General features: G+C 42.0%; 1 protein-coding gene across 1 annotated transcript; it reads right to left on the bottom strand.

Moving 5' to 3' along the window:
- Positions 1-14,639: 14,639 nt before the first annotated feature.
- Positions 14,640-22,092, bottom strand: ZP4 (zona pellucida glycoprotein 4). The gene is given in 12 exon segments (NM_001082295.2): positions 14,640-14,787; positions 14,967-15,083; positions 16,430-16,508; positions 16,801-16,951; positions 17,027-17,216; positions 17,389-17,519; positions 18,687-18,784; positions 19,576-19,763; positions 20,459-20,602; positions 21,303-21,405; positions 21,487-21,608; positions 21,884-22,092. Coding segments are annotated over 12 exon segments (1,623 nt in total). The 5' UTR covers positions 22,080-22,092; the 3' UTR covers positions 14,640-14,683.
- Positions 22,093-23,540: the final 1,448 nt, after the last annotated feature.

Raw genomic sequence — 23,540 nt, 5'->3', positions numbered from 1 at the left:
GAGGTTAGGTCTGATTCTGGTGTCCATGTGTCCAGCAGTGGGCCCAAGGGGAAGTCTTAGGGACACTGAAGGGCTTGCCCTTGGAAGGCAGTTCTTGCAGGAGGGCTGGTTTGATAAACTGCGTGTGGCCTTGTTCTCTCTGCTTCTTGACTTCCCAAGCAATCACCTCTCTAACATCATATAACCTCACCAGAGGCCTAACCTAATGGAATCTTCTGATCTTGGACATATAAACCTCTAAAACTATAATCTGAAATAATCTTTTTTCCTAAGTATCTTTTCTCAGGTATTAAAGTGCTTAAGAGCTGACCAATGCAGAAATTGGTACCAGAGAAGTAGGCTCATTGTTACTAACCATATCTGAAGGTCTAGAGAAATCTTTGGGACTAGCTGATCTGGAAAGTTGGAAGAGTTTGGAGGACCAGGCTGGAGAATCCCAGAATGCTGTAAGCAGAATATTACGGGTGATTCAGAAGAGGACTCAGACAACCAGAATGCTGATGGAAATGTGGGCAGTACAGGTCACACTGCTGATTTTCAGATGGAAATGGGGATTCTGTTGGGAACTGGACTAAAGGCCATTCTTGTTACATGGTGACAAAGAACCTGGCTTTTCTGTGGTCATGTTCATAGAATTTTGTGAGGCTGAAATTAGAGATGGAGGACTGATTTGCTTGGTGAAAGAGATTTCAAGGCAGCAAAATACTCAGGCTATAACATGGATGTTATTGGCTGCTATTTAGTAAGTTTTATAGTGAGAAAATGAAGCAAAAGAATGCAGGCCAGAAAGATTTGGAAATTTTCTAGCTTTGCCAAGGAAATAAGGAAGAAAAAATTTGTTCAAGAAAAGTGAAGAAATTACCTGCTAAACAGATTAGTGCTAATAAAAGGGAACCACATGCTAATAAGCAAGGCAATGAAGAAAGACCCAGAAGGCATTGCAGAGACCTTTAAGGCACACCATCCCATCACTTCTCAGTCAGCAGCGTAGATGTGTGAATTTGTTCCAAGGACCTTTCAGGGCAGAATCCTTTCAGGAATGGTCCCCTTTTCATTCAGGGCCAACCCTAGATTGTGGTTTGCCATGTCTAGGTGTACCTCCAGCTGCTAATAGGTCTTGGCATTGTCCATGTGATGTCAGTTCTGCAGGTATGCAGAATGCAAGAATTATGGGATCATGGCAGCTTCCAATGAGGTTTCAAAGAAAAGCCTGGAAGGCCAAGCAGAAAGTTGGAGATGCCTAGTAAAGCTGTGAGAGTAGAGTTTCTGAGGAGATCCCAGAAAGGTAGAGGTACCAGCAACATGAGACACCCACTATGAGGAGTTAGAACGATTAATAGGCAGCTGGAAAGGCCTTTGTGGGATTGAGGAGCCAGGAGTTTGTACTCTGTGACTAGACAACAGGCATTGCCCCAAGAAAATGAAGATTGCTAGTTAGGGAACACAATAGGTCCCATACCCATAGGTAACCATATGAGAAATGAGCCCTGGCATCTTATACAACATAACATAAATCAACATGTCTCAAGTACCTAGCAACTGACAGTAGGCACAACCTACCTTAATTGGTCAGGTCAGCAACATTTCTCAACTGTCGTATCTCCCAAGTGGTCAACATGGTAATGCTTGTTAACTGATCAGAAACTGTGACCACTATGCAAGATGTATATAGAAAAAAGCAAGCAGACTCCAGATGTATTGAAACTATGTAGAAGAACTGATCAATTGATATACAGTTACTATATAAGCTCTCAATACCAAGACTTCCATGGACCTCTCTCTTGTAGACCTCTCATGGCAAGCAGGAGTCTCTGTTTCTCAGTGAAGTTTACTTTGGCTTGCTTTGTTTACCCCCTTTTATCATCCACACTATAATTCTTCATCCCTGTGAGATAAAGAACTGACTCCAAATTCCTGTGATACTATTGAGAAAAGCTGCAAGTAGTGGGTCAGGCAAGCTTGGGAAAGCTACAGGTATCAGCCTACAACTTCAGAGAGCAGCCTTGTAGGCAGAGACCACTAGAGTTGTAGAGATATGCAAGTCTCCACCTAGATTTCAAAACATGTTTCAGATAATCCAAGGGCCAACAGAAATCAGTCAAAGAGGCGGAGTCACTACAAAGAACTTCCACCAAGGCAAAGCCAAATAGAAATGTGGGGTTGCAGCTACCCCAGAGATTCCCCACAAGGGCAATTCCCAGGAGAGCTGCAGAGACAAGACTGCGACCTGTGAGAACTGAAGCATGAGCTGTAACCTGTAAAGCCACAGGGACAGAGCTACCCTAACCCTTCGGAGTACATCCTGTGCTCTGTGGCCACAGATGATGCTAGACATGGAACATTAGGATTTAATATTTTTCCCTTTCAGGTTTTGGTCTTGCCTTAGTTCAAATGATCATTTTTATTTTCTTGTTTCCTCCTTTTGAAATGGAACTGTCAGTACCACCACTGAATCTTAGAAATGTGTAATATTTTTGGTTTTGGTTATATAGGATTTCACATCTGTAGGAGTTTACCTTGAATCTCAAATGATATTTTTAACTTTTGAATCAATATTGGATTGAGTTAGGGCTTTAGGAATTTTGGGGATGGAATGATTGTTACATGTGAGAAAGACATGAGTTTTAGGTGGAATGTTAAAGATTGAAAAGGATTTGGCCTCCCAAATCCATGCTGACATTTAAATCTCAAAGTCTTATGTGAATGGTTAATGAATTAAAGCTAATGGGTTGGGAACAGTGTTGTAGTGCAGTGGGTTAAACCATTTCTTGCAATGCCAGCCTCCCATATCAGAGTGCCAGTTTGAGTCTCAGCTGCTCTGCTTCTGATCCAGCTTCCTGCTAATGCATCAGGTGCTTGCCCCTGCTACCCATGTGGGAGAAGTGGATGGAGTTCCTGGCTCTCGGCTTCTGCCTGTCCCAGACCCAGTTGTGGCCATTTCGGGAGTGAATGAACCCATGTACTATTTCTTTCTGCCTTTAAAATCATAAATAAATACATATAACTTAAAAAAATAAAGCTGATGGGTTGATGGATTAGGTTGGAGGCTTGATCAAAGAATGGTGTCTGAAGGTGGGGCTTTCAGAAGTGAAATTAGAATTGTATAGAGCCATGATGCCTTTGGGAGGAGACATCACACAGAAAGTAGATGAAGAGAGTGCTTCCTGTGTGTCTCTGCTTTTTGGCTTGCCAAGTGATCCTCCCTCCACATGCACTATGCTCTTTAAATGCCAGCCTAATGGTGCCATAAAATCTGGGATTGTGAACTTCCAAGACTATAAGCCAAAATAAACCTTACTCCTTCCTAAGAAACTTCTCTCAGGTACTTTAGTTGTAGTAATAAAAGTTGACTCTAAGTCTGATTTAAGTCCAGAGATAGGATGATTTGAAGGCTCAAAAACAAAAGAACCAAATATTTTTTCACATACACACTCTGCCATTTTTGGTGTTCCTTTAAAAAGTGGCCATAGCACACTAGCTGCAGCAGTTCTAGATGTCACAAAAATATCCAGATGATTAAGAGAGAATATCCTTTATAGCTCTCTCTTTGGAGGAAATTTTTCCAGATTCCTTGGCAGTCACTCTGTAGTCTCAGAGCTAGAATATGTTCACACACTCACTCTAGACCCAGCTCTTTATTCATAAGGGGGTGGGATTACTTTTTGAACAAAGAGGCCTCAATGAGCTGGAGCTGCAGTGGGCTCTGTTTCACCCAAGAACACAGGTGTATGGGAGTGTGTGGGCACCTAAGCAAAATGATAGTTCTATCAGGAAAGTGGGATGGTAGGAATCCTGGATAGTTCAATGATTTTGCTCACTTTAGGGGATACAGCTTGAAATTCTACACTGCAGATCAGCATATATTTAATAAACATCATTTGGTGATGAGTAGTGATGATATTGGTGATGATGATGACAATATTGGGGATTTCCACAATTTTATGTGCATTTAATATGCCAAGCACTGTACTAAGCTCATGAAATATACCACCATTTTTAAATATCACGGCTCTTTTTTATGTATTAATGTGATTATTTTTGAACTTCCCAAGGTATGCCAAGGTATACCCTGAAGCTTTAGGGCATGAATGAATTTTGCAAAGAGGAGTGTGGTCCATGCAGGGCAGGGATCCAGGGTAAAGTTCCAGCAAAGGATCTAGCAGGGCAGCAATCTAACCAATACCAGTGGCAGCAGAAGGCTCAGGGACCAAGAAGGGTAGGAGCAGTTAGATGAAGGTGTTGCTGGGGTGGCTGGTGGAGGATCTTAGGGCTAACAATGTGGGGGAAGAGCAGCTTTTGAGACCAACTGCTCAAATCCCAAATCCTTGGAGTCTTAGTATGTCTTAGTAGAAGCTTATCAGTGAAAATTGAAAGTCAAAATACTATGTCATGAAAATGCCTTAACCTAAAGGGTGTTTGGATATCCCAGTTCACACAGGTGAGAAAGCAGGGATAGCTATCCACATACATTGAGCAGCAACGTGGAGGAGCAAAAGAGAGAAGAAGTCCAAGAGGTGCTGAGACACGGGGGCTGCCAGTGTCCTCCTCTTTATACAACCAGTGCAAGTTTCTACAGAAAAAAATAAGAAGTCCAGACAGTTGTCAAATGCAACACTGTCATTTGACATTTCCAAATTAAGTAGAGAAAATAAAGAGAAATAGTAGGACAGGGAAGAATGAAAGTAGGTCTTCTAGTTGAAAGGGTGTGATCTTTGGAATCAGAAAAATTCAAATTTGGATGACCCAGAGGACCCACTGGCTCTTTGATTTTTGGCTTCTTGTGCTCCACTGAAGGTGGAAAGTCAGAAAGCCAAAAAATATTTGTGATGTGGAGGGAAGATATGTGGCATGTCCTGAAAATCAAAGGCTTAAATTATTTGTCCTTTATTTCTCAAACTCTTAGGACTGGAGTAGCATTGCAGAGGTCAGCTGCCTAGCACCATGGGATAGGCCAAGGGCAACACTGATTTCTTCATTAAGCATGGATTGAACAGCTTCTATACATAATATGTTCTTCTATGTGGCTGCAACACTGTAAGCTCAGAAATCTCTCATTTTTCAGATGTAGGAATAATCATAGCACCCACTTCATAGATGCCCATAAGCATCCAATTAAATAATCCATGGGAATTGCTAATTGGATGTCTGGCATGTTATATGTGCTAGAAAATGGTAATTATTATTTTATAGCTTCTCATTATTTATTTCTGGGGTTAAAATGCAGAAATTAACCTCTTTCCTTCAAACCATCTGTTTTATATAACTACCTTTTTGTTAGATAAGTTCACCAGACTAGATTCATGAATAATTCTGCATATCATTTTGGTTTTAATTTTACCCTATGCATTGTTAAAACAAAAAAAAAATTGTGACAATCATAATATTTAAAATATGCTGCTTTTATGCATTGATCACCTTTCCAGGTACATAATCTGATATACTTCTTCATCAGCCCTCAAGTGGGGAAATATTTTCATTATGCCACTATATTTTAGTTATTCAAAGTTTACAGTTACATTTTTGTGGACAACTCCTGAGGTAAGAGATTTAAAATTAAAGGTCAGAATGCCAGTTTAGGGAATCTTATAAAGACATTGGGTGAAATAGGGGAAAGACTTAGTCACAGGAAACAAAGAATGTCAAGCCAGTTGGCCCCAAACCAAGGGCACTGAGTCATCAAAGAGGTGTCTCAGGGCTTCAGTGTCATCTTACAGATGTCACTCCAATACACTCCAATAGATTGTGTTAAGATTGTCTGCATGGTAATTGCAAAAAGGGTTGACTCATGGAATTTAAATGTGACTTTGACAGAGAGCTGTTTGCCTGGCCTTCATTGTGAATGGACTTATCTCTCAGCACTTTCTCATCACCTCTCTGTAGCTTCCTGCTCAACAGCAAATGCCAGGAATAGCAACCTTGCAGGTATAAACTGTTGAAGGACACAAGGAAGAGAACATGCTGAGTGTAATCAAAATCCTGGAGACAAATGCAGCACTTGTTGCAGGTGCATAAAAGCATGCTTCAGCCTTGGTTCAGCTTTTCCCACTCCCATGCTTAGTCCAGGAGGCTCAGCAAAAAATCCAATGCACCAAGTATTTCTTCCCACCACCCACAGTAAATCAGTGATCTTGTAAATGCCGTTTTCCCTGTATACACAGTACTAGGCCCTCTGAGCAAAAACCAAAGGGAAAACTTTGTGCTCATGGCTTCTGAAGGGGATCTTCATCATCCTTAGCCAATGTGTTCTTATTGTGTAGTTGCTAAAGGTGTTCTGGGAAAGAGAGACCATATGAGGATACTTCAAAAGTTTGTAGAAAAATGGATTTGGGACCGGCGCCGTGGCTCACTTGGTTAATCCTCTGCCTGCGGCGCTGGCATCCCATATGGGCGCCGGGTTCTAGTCCCAGTGCTCCTCTTCCAGTCCAGCTCTCTGTTGCGGCCCGGGAAGGCAGTGGAGGATGGCCCAAGTGCTTGGGCCCCTGCACCCCCATGGGAGACCAGGAGGAAGTACCTGGCTCCTGGCTTCGGATCGGCACAGCCATTTAGGGGGTGAACCAACAGAAGGAAGACCTTTCTCTCTGTCTCTCTCTATCACTATCTGTAACTCTACTTCTCAAATAAAAAAATGGATTTAAAAGATCACTGTTTTGGTACAAAAATTTTTAAAATCTATATATTTTTTCATAATCCATATCTTATGAACTTTTTGAAGACCCTCTCATATGCACATATTTCAAAATTGTTTTACAACAGAATAAACTTTATTAATTCTATTTTTCCATGAACTTTTTAATGAAAGATTTATTTATTTATTTGAAAGGCAGAGATATAGAGAAAGAAGGAGAGGAGGAGAGACATAAGGAGAGAGAGAGAGAGAGAGAGAGAGAGAAAGCTCTTCCATCTGCTAGTTCATACCCCAAATGGCTGCAATGGCCAGGGCTGGACCAGGCCAAAGCTTTCTCCAGGTCTACCATGTGAGTGCAGGGGCTCAATCAGTTGGGCCATCATCCTCTGATTTATCAGGTGCATTAGCAGGGTGCTGGATTGGAAGTGGAGCAGCCAGAACTTGAACCAGCGCCCATATGGGATTCTGGCACTGTAGGCAGAGGCTTAACCTTCTATGAACCTTTAAGGAAGGATTATTATTTATTTGAAAGGCAGACAGAGAGATGTCTTTCATCTACTGGTTCATTCCTTAAGTGCCTACAATAACAGGCAGCTCTAGGCCAAGCCAAATCCAAGAGCTCTGCATTCCATCTGGGTCTCCCATGTGTGTGGCAGGAACCCAAGTACTTGGGCCATCATCTGCTGCCTCCCAAGTGTGTTTGCAAGAAGCTGGATTAGAGTAGCCACGACTCAAACCAGGTACTTTGATATGGGATATGGGAGTCCCAAGCAGTGGTTTAACCTGCTGTGACATTACACCTGACACTTCCATGAATATCTTGAAGCTCCCTCATATACACAGAGAAAAATAAAAGTGATGATTGTTTATGAGGGACAAGAATTTGTCACTTTCACAGAAGACATGCACATGAGTCTTGTTTCCAGACTGACACACAAGAAGTTAAGGACAACTGTTAATTTGAGGGAGACAGACTGGGAAGAAAAAATGGAAGTTTTTTTTCTCATGTGTTTTTTTATGGTTTGAATATTTTTTTGTGTGTGCTACTTGGGTCACACAAGCTACTATTTTTGTAAGTAGGATTACGGATCCTTTTTTTATTGTCTTCACATCCTTTTTTTTTAAAAAAATGGCATATGGCTATTAATTTATGAGATAAAATGATAATAGTGTTGGCAAGGATAAGGAGAAATTAGAATCTTTATACATGACTGATTGGAATGCAAAATGGTGGAGGTGTGTTGAAAAATTATTATGACATTTCTCAAAGTGTTTTATATAGACTTACCACAGAATCCAGAAATTCCATTTCTAGATAAATACCCAGGGGAAATAAAAGCATATGTCCACACTAAAATATGCACATGAATGTTCATAGCAATGTTTATTCCCAACAGTTTATTCAGGGAAACAACCCTGAACTTCTATCAACTGTTAAATGGATAAACAAAATGGAACAATGGGATATTATTCATAGAAGAGGATGAAATGTCGATGTCTGCTGAAATAAAGATGGATCTTGAAGACATGCTGGCAAGTGAAAGTAAAAGCAGTAATAAAATGTTATCTATAATATGACTTCATTCATAGGAAATGTCTAGAACAGGCAAATCTGTGCAAACAGGTTAGTGGTTTCCAGAGGCTGGGAAGAGGAGGGGCTGGTAAAGCATTTCTAATGGGTACAGGATTTCTTTTGATGTAGTGATGATTATATAAGACCAGAGTTAAACTGAAATCTTTTGACTTGTCTCCTTTAAATGGTGAATTATGTAGAATATGAGTTGTACTTCAGTAAAGGTGTTTAACAATTAAGAAACAAGTATTGGGCTTTTGAATAGAAGAGAGTGCTCTAGTTGCTGCTAGATTTGTTATGTTTTTGTGTAGCTTTTTAATTTTTATTGTGGCCAAGTTCTTTTCCTCCAGAGGAGAAATGAGTTAAGGGTGTTTTAGTAGAGAATCTGGAATTGGATGGTTTTCAGCTTATGAAAAGATTAAAACAACTAAATTCTGGCAAAATTACAACACGTTGTTATCAGGGAGATTTTTTTTCATTCCTATGAACTAAGTGGTCTCATTCTGGAGACACAAAAAGTTAGGGAGCCAAGAAGAGGCCACAGAGGGAGACAGGTAACCCTTCTGCCCTCAACTGCCTTTTTGGTCAGAACTTGCTTCATCAGGGAACACATGTTCTGGTTAAAATTCAGCCCTTCTCCGGGAACTTTCTACGCTCCATCAAATCTCATTACATGATGTCATGTTTTGTTGTGATTCACTTAGTAAATGTTCTCTGAGCCCCTGCTCTATGCCAGGCCCTTTGCCCTGGACAAGGACAAGGGAAATTTTAGGAGGGAAGTCTGCCTTTGGCAAGGTCTGTGTAGCACAGCCCACTGGGAAGGCACCTGGTAAGAACAGCTCTCCCAACAATTGCCTTGTCCCCTAAGGGCCACTTCCTGGGTGTGCACCTTCCAACTAGAGGAAAGCATGGCTAAGAATATGTCTCATTGGCTTGAATTTTGAAAAAAATTGTAGTTATCCTTACACAAGGTTTTTTTTTTTTTTTTTTTTTTTTTTTTTTTTTTGGACAGGCAGAGTGGACAGAGAGAGAGAGAAAGGTCTTTCTTTGCTGTTGGTTCACCCTTCAATGGCCACCATGGCCGGCACACCGCGCTGATCTGAGGCCAGGAGCCAGGTGCTTCTCCTGGTCTCTCATGGGGTGCAGGGCCCAAGCACTTGGGCCATCCTCCACTGCACTCCCGGGCCACAGCAGAGAGCTGGCCTGGAAGAGGGGCAACTGGGACAGAATCTGGTGCCCCGACCGGGACTAGAACCTGGTGTGCCGGCGCCGCTAGGCAGAGGATTAGCCTATTGAGCTGTGGCACTGGCCGTTACACAATGTTTTGAAACGTGCATAAGCAGGTATCACAAGTTTTTTGGGAAATGTGGGTTTTAATTCCATTTTCCGTGATTTTTTTTATGCCTTGAATATATTATGGCTGGTTAAACCAAGCCAATTAGCACATGAATTACCTCAAATGCTTATCATTTTTGTGTGTGTTGGGGAGAGGGGTTGAGATCATTTAACATGTATTTTCTTAGCAGATATTCAAGTTTTTGATACATAACTGCAGTCACTCTGCTATATATTGTTGATCTCATGAATTTGTCCCCTTACTGAAAGTTTGTGTCTTGAATAATGTCTCTCCCAATCAGCCTTCCCTGCTGACTTTGAAAAGTAATATTCTAGGTATTTTTGCCATATATAAAATTCCATATTCAGAGAGGACTGTACTTACATACTAATGGGATAAATTAATTGATCAGACATATAAGAGTACTTGGTTAACATGAAGTCGTAACTATTATAATTTAACTCCTGGCCCACTTTATCTAATACCTTTGCGAATTATTCCTTGTTTTCCCACTCTATTTTTTTTTAAAGATTTTTTTTTGAAAGGCAGAGCTAGCGAGAGAAGGAGAGATGTTGAACATGAGGGATCTCCATCTGCTGACTCACTTTCCAAATGGCCGCAATAGCCAGGTTTGGGTAAGGCTGAAGCTGGGAGCCTGGAACGCCATCCAGGTCTCTTGCTTGGGTGGAAGGGTCCCAAGTACTTCTGCTGCTGCTTTCCCAGGCGCATTAGCAGAGATCTTTATCTGAAGTAGAGCAGCCAGGACTTGAACCAGTGCTCGTATGGGATGCTGGCATTGCAGGTGGTGGTTTAACCTGCTGTGCCACAACTCCAGCCCCACCACTATACATCTTTTTACAGACAGTTCTTGACTTAACTACTTTGCTTGAAATGTGAAACTTCCCTTGATTTGACCATCTTTAGGTACCTGCTTAGATACTACATGATTGCCACATGGCAATATCTACAGTCTTTCATGTCAGCAAGGACGGAAGATAACTAGACGTGACATTCCTCCTAACTAAAGTTTTGTACTTTTTCACAAATATCTTTCCACTCCCAACTGCCTAGCTACCTCTATTCTAATCTGATGCTTTAAATTCAATTTTTTTTCCCAGGTTTCTTTCTGCTCATAACAAGAAGTCTTTCAGGTTCAACAACGTTGCAAATGACAGGATTCCCTTTTGTTTTTGGAATGCAAAATAGTGGAGGCGTGTTGGAAAAAGGGTTAATCATTCAGTTGTGTATGCTCCACATTTTATTCATCTATTCATGGACTCCTTGGTTGATTCCATATCTTGACTATTGTGAATAATACAGCTAAGACCATGGGCAGAAAATCTGATTTTTCATTTAGATAAATCCCCAGTAATGGGATTAATGGGATAACTGAATCATACAGTTCTTAAAGAACTTTCATATAGTTTACTATAGTGGCTAGATTAATTTTCATCCCTACCTGAAGTGTGAGAACATTAATTTTCCTTCATGTTTTTTAAAATGTCTTAGACACAAATAACATCTCATAAAGTATTATTTTCCTAATAAGTAGTGGTGACTGTTTTGTCCATAAATCTGTTATCTGTATATCTTGAGAAACATCCCTCCAGGTCCTTTTGCCCATTTTGAAAAGATTGTTTTCTTGCTATTTGGTTCCTTGTGTTTTAGATATTAATCCCATATGAGATGTAGAGTTTACAGATAATTTCCCATGCCATCAGTAGTTTGATTTTATAGTGAATTAGAATTGAGTAGCACCCTTCTAAGCTTATTAATAGAGGATGACGGGGTACAGTGAAGAACCTATAACTTTCCTAGTATCTGAAACTAAGATAAAACAGGGTAGATGAGCATAGACAAGATCTAAGTCTAGTTTAGCTTTTCTTCTGGCTTGTCTCCAACTACAGCTGCTTGTCTACAAGGGACATAGGATAATGAGAGCTCCCTTACAAAGGTGAAATGAAGGGAAGATTATGAAGGGAAGATTATGCAGTGACATCTGAGGCATTCGAAATAAGACTATATTGCCACATAAATGCTTTACCCAAGGTATAAAAATATAGTCATCTGGTTTGCCTCTAATATTCTTTAGTCAAATGGAAGAGATTTGCCAACTACAAATGTCTTTCACTATTGTTAGAGAATAACTTGTAGTGGCAATATGTTTTGTAAGGAATTACTGGAGAGAAGATATTGAAAATTGGACAAACACCAAAAATAAAGTTAAAGAATGGGAACTCCAGAGAATAAGTTACAAATTTAAGAAACTATATACTACTAAATTATTCAAGTTAATAGTCCCAACTGATATTTCCTCTTAGAGCAGTGATTCAACTTTATTCTGGGTATTATTGGCCAGATCCTAGTCAATGCATAGGTATTTTAACAGTTTTCTCCTCAGAATAACATTTCTTTGTCTGTGGATCAGACTAAGCTTGAATAAAGACTATGGTTAGGAAACCAGGAACACTATAGGTATGGATGTTTCATAGGATCCTACTCCAATAACTTCGAGAGTTTTCATTCTTATGAGACTGACATGCTACCTACTGCACTAATGAAGCTCCTTTCAGTTATTTAAGAAAGTGTATGGGAGGTGGTTTTAGCTCTTTGGATGTTCATGCAATAATTGGAGTAGCCTTAAGCACTAGAACTGCTTTCTTCCTGATTAAATCCAGAAAATATCTAGTATTCACTTGCAAACACCCCAAAAAGGAACAAGTTGACCCAGATACTCTACACACTAGATGCTATGATAGACTAGCCTTCCTCTCAAAAACCCTGGTTTATCAAAAACAATTTCGTTTAGAGGACCCTACATACTTGCTTTGTTTGGTAACAAATGGACAGTAAGCTAAGTCAGGGCTGTATATTTCTCAGAAGAATGATAATACTTCAATTCTTTACTAACCAACTTAACTATATTTTGCTTTATTTACCAACTGACATTTGATTTAGTTATTGGGACATTTTTCCCAGTTTAGTGCATTGCACCCAATGCATAGAACAATGCCTGTCACACTGTACATCCGACATACATGAGGTGGTGAACTTGAGTCATGCTGTAAAAGGTTGTAGCCAGATGTTGCCAGAGAGCACTTAGAACATGGTAAGAATTAGTTTAATATGACTTAAAAGGGATATACTATTCATTTATTTGAAATCAGCTGGGCTCCCGAGTTTTCCCAGTGATTTAAGATTAATATTTAGTGTGAATACTGACCACAAGTCTTCATTTGCATGTTATACTGGTTGTCTGGTATTAAGTATATGAACATGTTATATTGAAACATTTCAGTTATAACCACAAGTAAATGAATTAAAATTTATCAAACTTGGTTACTTGGTTCTTAAACTTGGTTACAAACTGCTGCTACTACTGCTATGGAAGATGACTGTTCTTCCCTTAAATAGTTCTCAGCACACAATGAAGCAGTTAGACTTTTGCATCTTTGCTTAACCCTGTCTCTCCAAGAATCAGGCAGCCAAGTCAAGGATAACCTTCGTTCAAGTTGAGTCTGTCTCCTCCACTGGGCATCTGGTTTCCTCTGTAGAGCCAAGTTATTATGGAATATGCGTTATAGGTACCATCATTGCAGCATAGCAGGTCAAGCTACCTCCTATGATGTTGTCATCTCATGGGTACCAGTTCATGTCCTGGCTGCTCTACTTCCTGTCTAGCTCCCTGCTAATGACATGGGAAGAAAAGACGATGACAGCCAAAGTAGGAGATCTGGAAGAAGCTCCTGGCTTCTACCTGGTCCAGCCCCGGCTGTTGCCACTGTTTGTGAAGTAAAGCAGTAGGGAAAGAGCTCTTTCAGAATATTAAGAAAATTCTCTAAAGTTAAAGGATAGAAGTATAGCTGAAGTGTGACAGGTGACACTAGGTAAGGTATCTAGCCCAGATTTACAACAAATGTCTACCATTATTAAATTGTCATGAGGCTGAGCTAATACCAAAGCATCTGGAATAGCTACAATCACAGAGAATGTAATAAGTTGATAAGTTGAATAACAGCAATATTCATCCTGTGCCTTGAGCAGTTTGAAGCCAGGTTGGCTCGTCTACAAAGCAGCTGTTCAAAGACCAAGAACAAAACTTACCTTGCCAAAATGTCAAGTAACCTAGAAGTAACTCTGTAAAGACAAGTAGAGAAGCCTTATATAATCAGGGTTAGTTGCCAGTCTTTGGTGGAGTAGGGAATATAGCACCAGCTACTAGAGGTTCCTTGAGTTGGATATTTACCTTGAGAAAAATCATATACCCTCCCCCTCATCATTTTTCCTTCCCCATCTTGAACTAGGAAGCCTATAATTTTCAGCTGAAAACTTAGCTGCTTCTGATGAGGTTACTTTTAGTTGACTAATTCATAATTTTTTTGACAGTGGACAGTGAGAGAGGAAGGTCCTCCTTTTCCGTTGGTTCACCCCCTAGTGGCTGCTGCAGCCAGCGCACCACACTGATCTGAAACCAGGAGCCAGGTGCTTCCTCCTGCTCTCCCATGTGGGTACAGGGCCCAAGGACCTGGGCCATCCTCCACTGCCCTCCCAGGCCACAGCAGAGAGCTGGACTGGAAGAGGAACAACCAGGACAGAATCCGGTGCTCTGACCAGGACTAGAACCCGGGGTGCTGGCGCCGCAGGCAGAGGATTAGCCTAGTGAGTCACGGTGCCGGCCCATAATTAGATACTTTATAGACATTGATTTTCAATGTCTCAAGATCAGCCTAGTCTTAGACTTCAAAAAATCTGGATTTAAACCTCAGCCCTGATATACGGTATCAGTGTCTGGGAGGGGTCTAAGTAGTTTTACTACCTTCTTGTGCTCCTGATGTACTATAAAGTTGAACACTAGTGGTCTAGGAGATTGATGATTAGTCATGTACTAGTTCTGCCTTCTTTTACTCGACATGTAAGAATTTTGTTCTGTAACCCTCCCCCCCTTTTATTGACTTTATCTTACTTGGTTGAGATTTCATGTTTAGTCTTGTACTTATACAGGCATAGCACCGCATCAAGTTGGCAACATGAACTGCCAAGAGCAGCCGAATCATGACTTAGTTAGAACCTTAAGCTCTTTACCTTAACAAATGACAAACACATGCTGGTGGTGCACTCTGGTTTTATTGATATATTTGGCCCAAGGAACTCATCTTCGTGTCCTGATTGCCACATAGGATACAAGCAAGGCTCCAATGATGAAGATCCCAGAAAGGCCTGCCACCCATAGAGCTCCAGGATGCACAGGAACACCTGGAGTGGAAAGATGGGTTAGTGTATAAAACCAAAGGATTTTGTCCTAACACTGGACATCTTGATGCTAGCCAGTTTCTTTTAAGGCCGCCATTAGTAGGGATAGGGAGTAGGGCAAATAAAGTAACTACCTAAACCACCCTTCAGTCTAGAGCTAAGTTAAATGAATGGGAGGAGACCTGAGTGTTTATGGAGCTTTTCTGAGGGATCCTCTGTGGCTTGAAGTAGAATCATGGGTCCCTTGCTAGAAATGTTAGCAGTACTGTTCTGGAAATTGATGTCCGAGTTTCTTCTTCCTGTTGGAGAAACAAGAACTAGTTATTTTTGCATGCATGCAGTGGAGATATTATAGTCCAAAGCCAAGTCTCTAGACTCAAGTTCCATTCCATGCTTTATGAGAGCCCTGTTAATGCAAACTGATATGAGATTTAAAACAATTGCCTCAGTTTTATGAGGATTTGGACATACATTGTCCAAATTGGACATTCCTTTCTATGGAAATGCCTCTTATATAAAGCATGAAAGTGTGTGGTTTCTCAATCCTGAGATCTTTGTCACATGGAAGGTAACTATTAAAATAGGAAGTGGTTTTAACCTACATCTATGCTTTTTTCCAGTCAAACTCAGGTGGCTTAGTTTAAGTAGGGATAATATCCAATTCAAATGATGTGTAAGTTTACAAAGTAGTATTTCCTTCCACTTTGACCATGGCCTTGTCTAAATATGATCAGAGTCAGTGAACTCAGGGGGCTTCCATAGCCTTGGCAGCTCATGACAAGAGCCTAGGGTGATTACTGATGCCATAAACAAGAGTGTCAATTTGTTAAGTCAACAACAGGAGTCACTGTGCACTTACTCCTCATGTAGGATCTTTGTCCTTAGTGTGTTGTACATTGAGATTTAATGCTTTAACTAGTACTCAAACAGTAGTTTTCACTTTGTTTCTGTGTGGGAGCAAACTGTTGAAATCTTTACTTAATGTATGCTAAACCGATCTTCTGTATATAAAGAGAATTGAAAATGAATCTTGATGTGAATGGAAGGGGAGAGGGAGTGGGAGAGGGAAGGGTTGTGACGCCATGGGGGGGAAGCCATTGTAATCCATATTCTGTACTTTGGAAATTTATATTCATTAAATAAAAGTTAAAAAAACAAAGTAGTATTTCCCAAATAACTACCCTTTGTTATTATGGTTTTGTTAAAAGCTGTTTAAATACTGAAATTCATAAACTTATGAAGCTTTTAAGTTAGAAAAGCAGTCGTTGACCAGGTAGAAGTACAAGTGTGCTGTAGATGCATTGGTCCTGACTATCTACAGACTAGCTGGCAAGCAGGTACAGACCTATTTGTGAGTTAACCAGCTGTTTTGTTAAGTTGACACATGTGTGGTCCAGTCTTGTTTGGCTCCTGGTTTAGTCATTTATATGGAAAGCTACAATTCAAAGGGTACCTAAGATTCACAGCTTAGGTTTTAGAAGAGCTAGGATTCTAAGACACTACTTGTCTTTTCTGTAAGCACTTACGCTGTAATAGGAAATCTTAAAGATAGACTTGAGTCATTTGGCTAGTAGTTATAGAACTTAGAAGTAGGATGCAAGATTTAAGTCTGCCCCCCAGTAGTATAAGGAGCTTCAGTACTTACGACTGTCAATAGGACAGGTTACCGTACAGGATTGTGTCCCAGTAGGCTGGCAGACTGACACACTGCAGTGCAGATATATCTGTGAATCCAAAGAATTTGGGCTATGTTTTATTACCATTGTGTTTGCAAACCTGCTTCATTTCCCCAAGAAAAGGAAAAAGTTCAGATAACTGTCATTGCCCCAGATGAAACAATATCCCTGAACTGGAGCCTGGGCAGCACATGTCAGTCCTATTAGGACCAAGTGTTGTTGAGGCAGCACTTGAGCCAGCCTTAAGGGACAACCTTGGCTGAGGACTGGTAGGACTAAGAAACAGTTGAGTGAATGACATTCAGAGTCCTACTGAGGGACATTGAAGGGAATACCATACCGGTCCTTTTAGAGCCTCCTTTGCCACTGAGGAATCCAGAAAGCTGAAGGTGGAAATGCTGAAGCGCTGGTGGTGAGAGGGGAATGGCAGATCGAAGGCTTCCTGGACTGGGATTAGCTGGGTTTGATAGTTGTCTCCAGTGTAAGGGCATCTAAGCCAAGAGACCCAGCAGTCAGAATGGGCTTCTAGGAGGGACTGCATGTAGATGTGTCAAAGAGCCACTTACCCCTTCACCAGTATGGGCCACTGTGGTTGATACAAGGGGTTCGTCCTTGGTGTGGCCCAACACTGATGCAGGCGTAGACCTAGGTATGGATCTGTCCTGTAAAGGATGGAAACATCCACGTAGATGGGATCCCGAAGTAACTTTACCACTGGGTAGTCATCCATGGTGTAGTAAGAGTGGTAGTCTTTATCTGCAAACAAGCAGAATAAAAGAGTGAAGTAAATTAAGCAGGTAGCAATCTTTATGGTACTCTAATCAGTCTGCCATCCCCATCTCTCTCTCAAAGAGTGTTTTGTTGTCTAGTTGGAGTCTTCATGCCCCAGAAGAGTGACAAGATTTAGAATGGAGCCAGAGGGCCTTACCTTTAGCAATCTGAAGTACCACAGTGAGGGGCCCAGGCTGGGTCTCCGGAAGTGGTGGTGGAAGAGTCAACACATGCATATCAACTGGGAGAGCACTGCTGCTTATGGAGTAGCTGCAGCTGACCCGGAGCCTGCAGAAGAACAAAGATCTTAGCTGGCTAGCTCTGGTCTATGGGAACCATCTTTAAGAACTGGGGGAGCCATTAAGTGCCAATTGTTATATAGATTAAGTGTGGTAGACATCACTCTTCCCCTTGTGGGAGCTGTGTTTTATTCGAGAGGCTAGTATCTAAATAGGACCAGAGAATGAATTGGAGATTAGAACCATTTGACAAACATAGTACCATGAGAAACTAATGCCTACTGCAGAGAGGGTGGTCAGGAAGGATCTTACAGGCAGCTTATGGAATTAGCTATCAAGAGATACAGGAGGGAGAAGACCTGCCCTAGAACAATGCTTAGAGGTAAGAAAGGTCTTTGTCAAGTTCCATGAAAGGACTAGTTTGAAGTTAGGCAGTACTGAATGAACAAAGGATTGAGAATGTTCAAGGAGAGCTGGCTGGAGAGGAGATACTCATAAGCCTGTTTCATGCAGGGCCTTGAGGGTCATCCTCTTTGTTAACTTTAAGCTATGGAAAGGAAACAAATCTTTCAGTGTTATCTAAGTGATAATGTGTTCAAGATATTGTTTGGGTTTCAGCATAGACAATGAGGGTAGAAGGGAATAGGACAAAATGAGAAGCAAATCTCAGTTCGCAGGCATAGCATGAGTCTAGTTAAGTTTGAGGCTTAGCCAGTTGGTAGCAGTCATACAGGTAGACTTCAGTAGTGAAGATATGGGACTCTGTCCAAAGCCTTAATTTACAAGTCACTGAGGAATTTAGTTTTTATTCATTTCAAAAGGCTGAGTCAGACAAAGTAGAGTGGGAAGGAGAGAGACACAGGCATCAATCTTGCGTATGTTGATTCACCCTCAATTGCTTCAACAGCCAGGGTGGGGCCAGGCTAAAGTCAGGAGCCTAGAATTCCATCTAAATTCTTCACATGGGTGGCAGGGGCCCTAGCACTTTGACCATTTTCTACCGCTTTTCCAGGTGCTTTAGCAGGGATCTCGATCAGAAGTGAAGCATTCAGGACTTGAACTGGTGCTCACATGGGCTGACAGTGTCAGGCAGGGCTTAACCTGCTGAACCCAACATTGACCCCTGAACAATATTTTTGTGTGGGGTCAGAACTTTTGCTTTATGGAGCATGGGAAGTCATTCTGGCCAAGCATAATCAGGTTAGCCAGATTTTACCTGAAGATGCTGTCACGGGTGATAGAACCACGGCTCCAAGTTCTCACTTCCCTAGTGGCAAGCAGCTCATTTTCATATATTGCTCTATCTCCAGTGATCTGTTAGAGGGGGCAAAGAGAAATCCCGTTATTCATGCTGGCCAGATGCTGTATATATTATTGCTGAATGCTGCTTTTCTGTAGGTTGTATTTCTGGATCCATGAACACAGGGTCACTAGCATGTGTTAGTGAATAGCCCAGGAAGGGATTGCTTTTCCTCACCACAACCAAGGATGGGAAGAGACTTTGAATCCTAATATAATCAGAAATTCCTTTCAGTATCCTTGCTAGTTTCCCCAGAGCAGTGCAGTCAGAACAATCCATTTTTTGGTTTTGTTTTTTCCATTTCATAAGGCGACAGCCCCTTAGCTTGATCAGAACCATAGTGCTGTTTGCTGCGTGTCTAGGGAGAAGGATTCTTTCTCAGTAACGGGGCATTCTTCTGCCCTAAACAAGCAGAAGTGTGCATTTCTGGGGCTGGCACAGTGGCACAGCAAGGTAAGCTGCTGCTTGTGACTTCGGCATTCCACAAGCACTGGTTCATGTCCTGGCCACTCTTTCCAATTCAACTTCCTGCTCATGGCCGGAGAAAGCTAATCATGGCTCCTGCTACCTACATGCGAGGCCCAGGTCGAGTTCCAGGCTCCTGGCTTCAGCCTGGTCCAGCCCCCACTGTTGTGGTCATTTGGGGAGTAAACATGCAGATAGAAGACCTGTCTCTCCCTTTCAAACAAAGGGAATTTCCCCCCGATATACCCTCCTTCATGACCTAGATAGTCTGACTCTCCCACCACTCAGAGCATTCTCAAATCCCCAGGTCAGAAACAAAGCCCAAGGCCACCAATCTTACCTGTCTTGTGGTACCACAGGCAGTAAATGGGAACAGAAACAGGACAAAGGCACGCGTTGCTACCACAGGCTGGCATTCACTGTCATTCCCGAAGACCAGGTGCACAGAATCCAAGTGCAGTGGGGGCGAGGACACATTCCGGGACACGGCGATGGAGAAGTGGCCCTCTTGGGTACAGTGTGAGGTCACTGAAACATCACAGTGGCTGCGTTGATCACACGTTATCTTTCCCACTACTGAACCTGCAGGACCAAAGTCTAATAGCTTCATTTTTTGACTAAGTTGTTCCCAGCTAATAACCTTGGTGCAAGTGCAGCTGTCACAGCTTAACTAAGGGTCTAGATAGCACCTGGGCTTGGCCTTGCCTCTATTCTTCACTGTGAAATCTTTGGCAAGGTATTTAGCCTCCTTATTTTCGCTTACTTTGCAAAATCGACTTAGTAGCACTTGAGTACTTTTACTCCTCAGAATTCAGAGCAGAGTATAGTGATTGCATTGATTACATGCTGAATGAGGCTAAGATTTATGTTAAACCTTGGAGCGTGATTTGGGGCACACAGCCTTAAAGTAAGGATCTGAGCATCTCTGACTATCAGTCACCAATAACTCTTCCTTGGGAAGAGGTTGCTGCCAAGTAGTAAGTACAGGGTTGTACAGTTAATTTTGAGTTCACTAAATGTTTATATGAGTTCTGGGAGACTGAGTGGTGGAAGGCTATAGAAGGCATTATATTTAGTGCCTAAGTGCTTTGGGGGCATTGGTTGTGTGTCAACCTCCATTCAGTTAATGTCTGCCTTGTGAACAAACTGTCTTTCCTTCTGGGTTTCTTTTTAAGTAGTTAGTGCTTTTCCTCAGCTGTTTTCAGACATGGTAATTCACTCACCTGTGTTTCCATAGTAACAGGCATTTACCTCTTCGGAGCTGTGGCAGCAACCTAGTTCCTCACAGTCTTCTTGTGAGATGGGTGCAGTAGCACAGGGCAGCCTGTCCTGCACTGGGACAGAGTCGCACAGTCCAGCATCTGGAGCTTGGGGTTGTAGAGAGCAGAGAGTCAAGGTAGGCAACTTCCAGGTTGGGCTTGACACCACCTCCAGTGTTAGCATTAGTGTTCAATTCCCAGGCATGCAGAGCGCTTCAACAAGCATACCCGTGTTAAGGTTAAGTAAAACATTACATCACCATGTTCGGTCCCCTAAAATTGATCTTTTAAAGATTTATTCATTTGAAATAGAGTTAGAGAAACAGACTTTGTACTATGTGCCCAATTAAGTGATCAACCAGGCACCAGCTGGGAGGGAAAGAGACTCGAGTCCTAGTCTTAGGGCACACATGGCTTCTCCCAGGCATTTTCCAGGTAATCTTACTAGCATCTGCTTCCTCTTTGAGAGCAATGAGTTCCTGGTCCTTGGTGAATTTTTGTTTGAATCACAGTTTGGCCACTCTTCAGTGATGGGCCCTTGGGCAAGCTGCATGCCTGGGAACAGCAGTAGTGCCCACGGAACTGGGTCAGGTTTAGGCGATGTAACTTACGAAGCCCCAACCACAGTGCCTCAACAGTCAGTAAACACCTGAGTGGCAGTTATCCTCGGGGTGGGCTCTGGAGGTGCGAGTTGGAAGAAAAGATCCTTCGTGCGGGTTTGTTAACACCCAGGGCAGTTAAGAGAAACCCTAAGCCCTCTTCTAGAGGACTATGTCCCACCCAGAACCTAAGTACTTCCAGCTTTTACCTGGGAGATGCATCGGACACTTAAGCAGCTGCTGCTTTGTAACCAGGTTTTGTCCAGCTGCGTCCACCTCTTCAACCCCGACCAGCATGACGTAGTACGGTTCCTGCGTAAGCAGACTCCAGGAATCAGTCTGGGTGGTGGCATAAGGAGGTCTCAGTGGCCCCGACAACTGGATTCTACTCACCGACTCAGTGACGTAGCAGCTGCTGTAGTTTGCTTCCAGTACCACGGAGGGGCCTGGACCCTCTCCTACCCGGGTGCCACAGTCAGTGTCATTCTGCAGCCTGTGCAATCGCCCTTGGTTGTCTGCAGACAGAGGGGTGGGGAGAAGAGAAGCAGAAATAGTTTCCAATTTCCATGGTCACTGGTGCAGCAAGAGGACAGCCAGCCAAGGGACAGCTGCCAATAAGATAACAAAATGGAAGTATCAGAAGTGCCTTTTATTTTAGAGTGCTCTGCTGAGAGAGGCTGTAGAGTTCATTAAAGGAGGAATATAATAGGACAGAAGACGAAAGAGTAACTGCAGGTAGGGGAGGAGACATTTCATTGGCTAGCTAAGCCAGGTATGTTGCCCAACTTACCCCAGGTTACAAGTACAGGGGAAGACCCTGTCTCCTGGTTCTGAAAATTTATAGTAAACTTAAAGTTCCATGGTCTACAGTGGAGCACACCAGGATCAGTAGGAGTCTCAGGCTTAGGTTGCTTGATCAGAGCAAATGATACAGGGAAACAGAGAAAGATGTACCCTAACAGCCACATGGTGCTACCAGGAGCCATCGTTGGCAACAAACATCCACCCCTTTCTTCACAAGAGCCAGAGACTTCTTTATATAGAGAAGGAAGGCTCACTTTCAGCTGTACTTCTTTCTTGCATGCAGGTGGGATGCTTTTGAAAATGATAATTCTAGCTTGGTTGGCTTTGTAGCATAGTCTGCAGCTGTATCACATAAATATCACAACCCAGGCGGTCTTCAGAGCCCAGGAAAAACATGGTGTCTTTAAGGTTAAAAAGAAAAAAAAAAGCCATCTCAGGTTTGCTCAGTTAACAATTATTCTGCAAGTTTATTGAGTTCAGACAGGTTCCCATTAGATGTTTGGGTATTCGTGGTATTTGAGTTTGGGTCTTTGTCCTGCCATCCACGAACTGCGCTGTTAGGGTAAGTTAGAGCTTCTCAAAATCTTGTTGTAATCATCTGTAAAATGGGAGTGCTATCATCTGGCAATGGTGCTCTTGAGGACTACGTGAGAGATTCTATAACAAATGTCTGGCATAGCACTGCTTAGCTGACGTTGGGAAAAAGTTGAGGCCGGCAAAGATCTTTGTCATACTCTCCACTCATTCGAAGAACTTAGCAGAAGTCACTGGGCAATTAGAGTCTGGCTTGAAATCCCCGAAAAACTTAAAGTGGGTTTCTGTGGATAGTTAATGTAAAACTTTTCTCTGGTCCTAAGAGAACCCCCACAACATCAGTCTGGATAAATACCAAAGCTGTTAGTGCTGTATTGGTTTTCCCACAGAATCTGCAGGGAAAAGGTGGATTAGTGCAGAAAATCCCTAACTTTGGTTTGCCTCATATGGATATTTTAAAATCTTTCATTTGCCTGTGTTTCAGGCATATTTTCTAAAAGAGGTTTTTCTTATTTTCTTATGAAATTTTCATTCCCCTTATAAACAATAGTTTAGATGCTTTTAGTTACTCTAAGGTCAAAATGTCAGATTAAATTTATGGGGGTACTTTAAAAAGTCCATGGAAAAAAGGAATTAAAAGTTTATTTTAGGCACAAGAATCTTGGAGTCTATTAATTTTTTTTCATAATGTGAATTTTGCATGAACTTCTTGAAGGCCTCTCCTAGGCAATGATTTCAAATATTTTTGCACCAAAATAAATTTACCTTCCTATTCCATTCCATTTAACTCTTTAAAGTAGCCTCATGGAAGGATCCTGAGAAACTGAGGGGGTGAAAAAGAGTATATCCCTCATTGGCAAGCTGCTAGCACAGAAACTGGCATTGGGGTACACCCCACACCATCTGCAGAGATTGTGATTTGATAGTGCTGGAGCGATTGAATTTTGCTGTCTCAACATTGTATAAAGACTCTCCTGGTCCTGACATTGACAGTGGTCTCTCTGCGGGACTGGAGCAGTGTCCCTCTAACTGGAAGGTGAGGCTCCAGGCCAACAGGACTGCAAGAAACCCCTTTAAAGTGTGAAAAAACAATGCTCAAAATTCCTGCC

This window comes from Oryctolagus cuniculus, chromosome 13, assembly GCF_964237555.1.
Source record: "Oryctolagus cuniculus chromosome 13, mOryCun1.1, whole genome shotgun sequence".
Taxonomy (NCBI): Eukaryota; Metazoa; Chordata; class Mammalia; order Lagomorpha; family Leporidae; genus Oryctolagus; species Oryctolagus cuniculus.
This window is presented reverse-complemented; position numbering and strand designations above follow the sequence as displayed.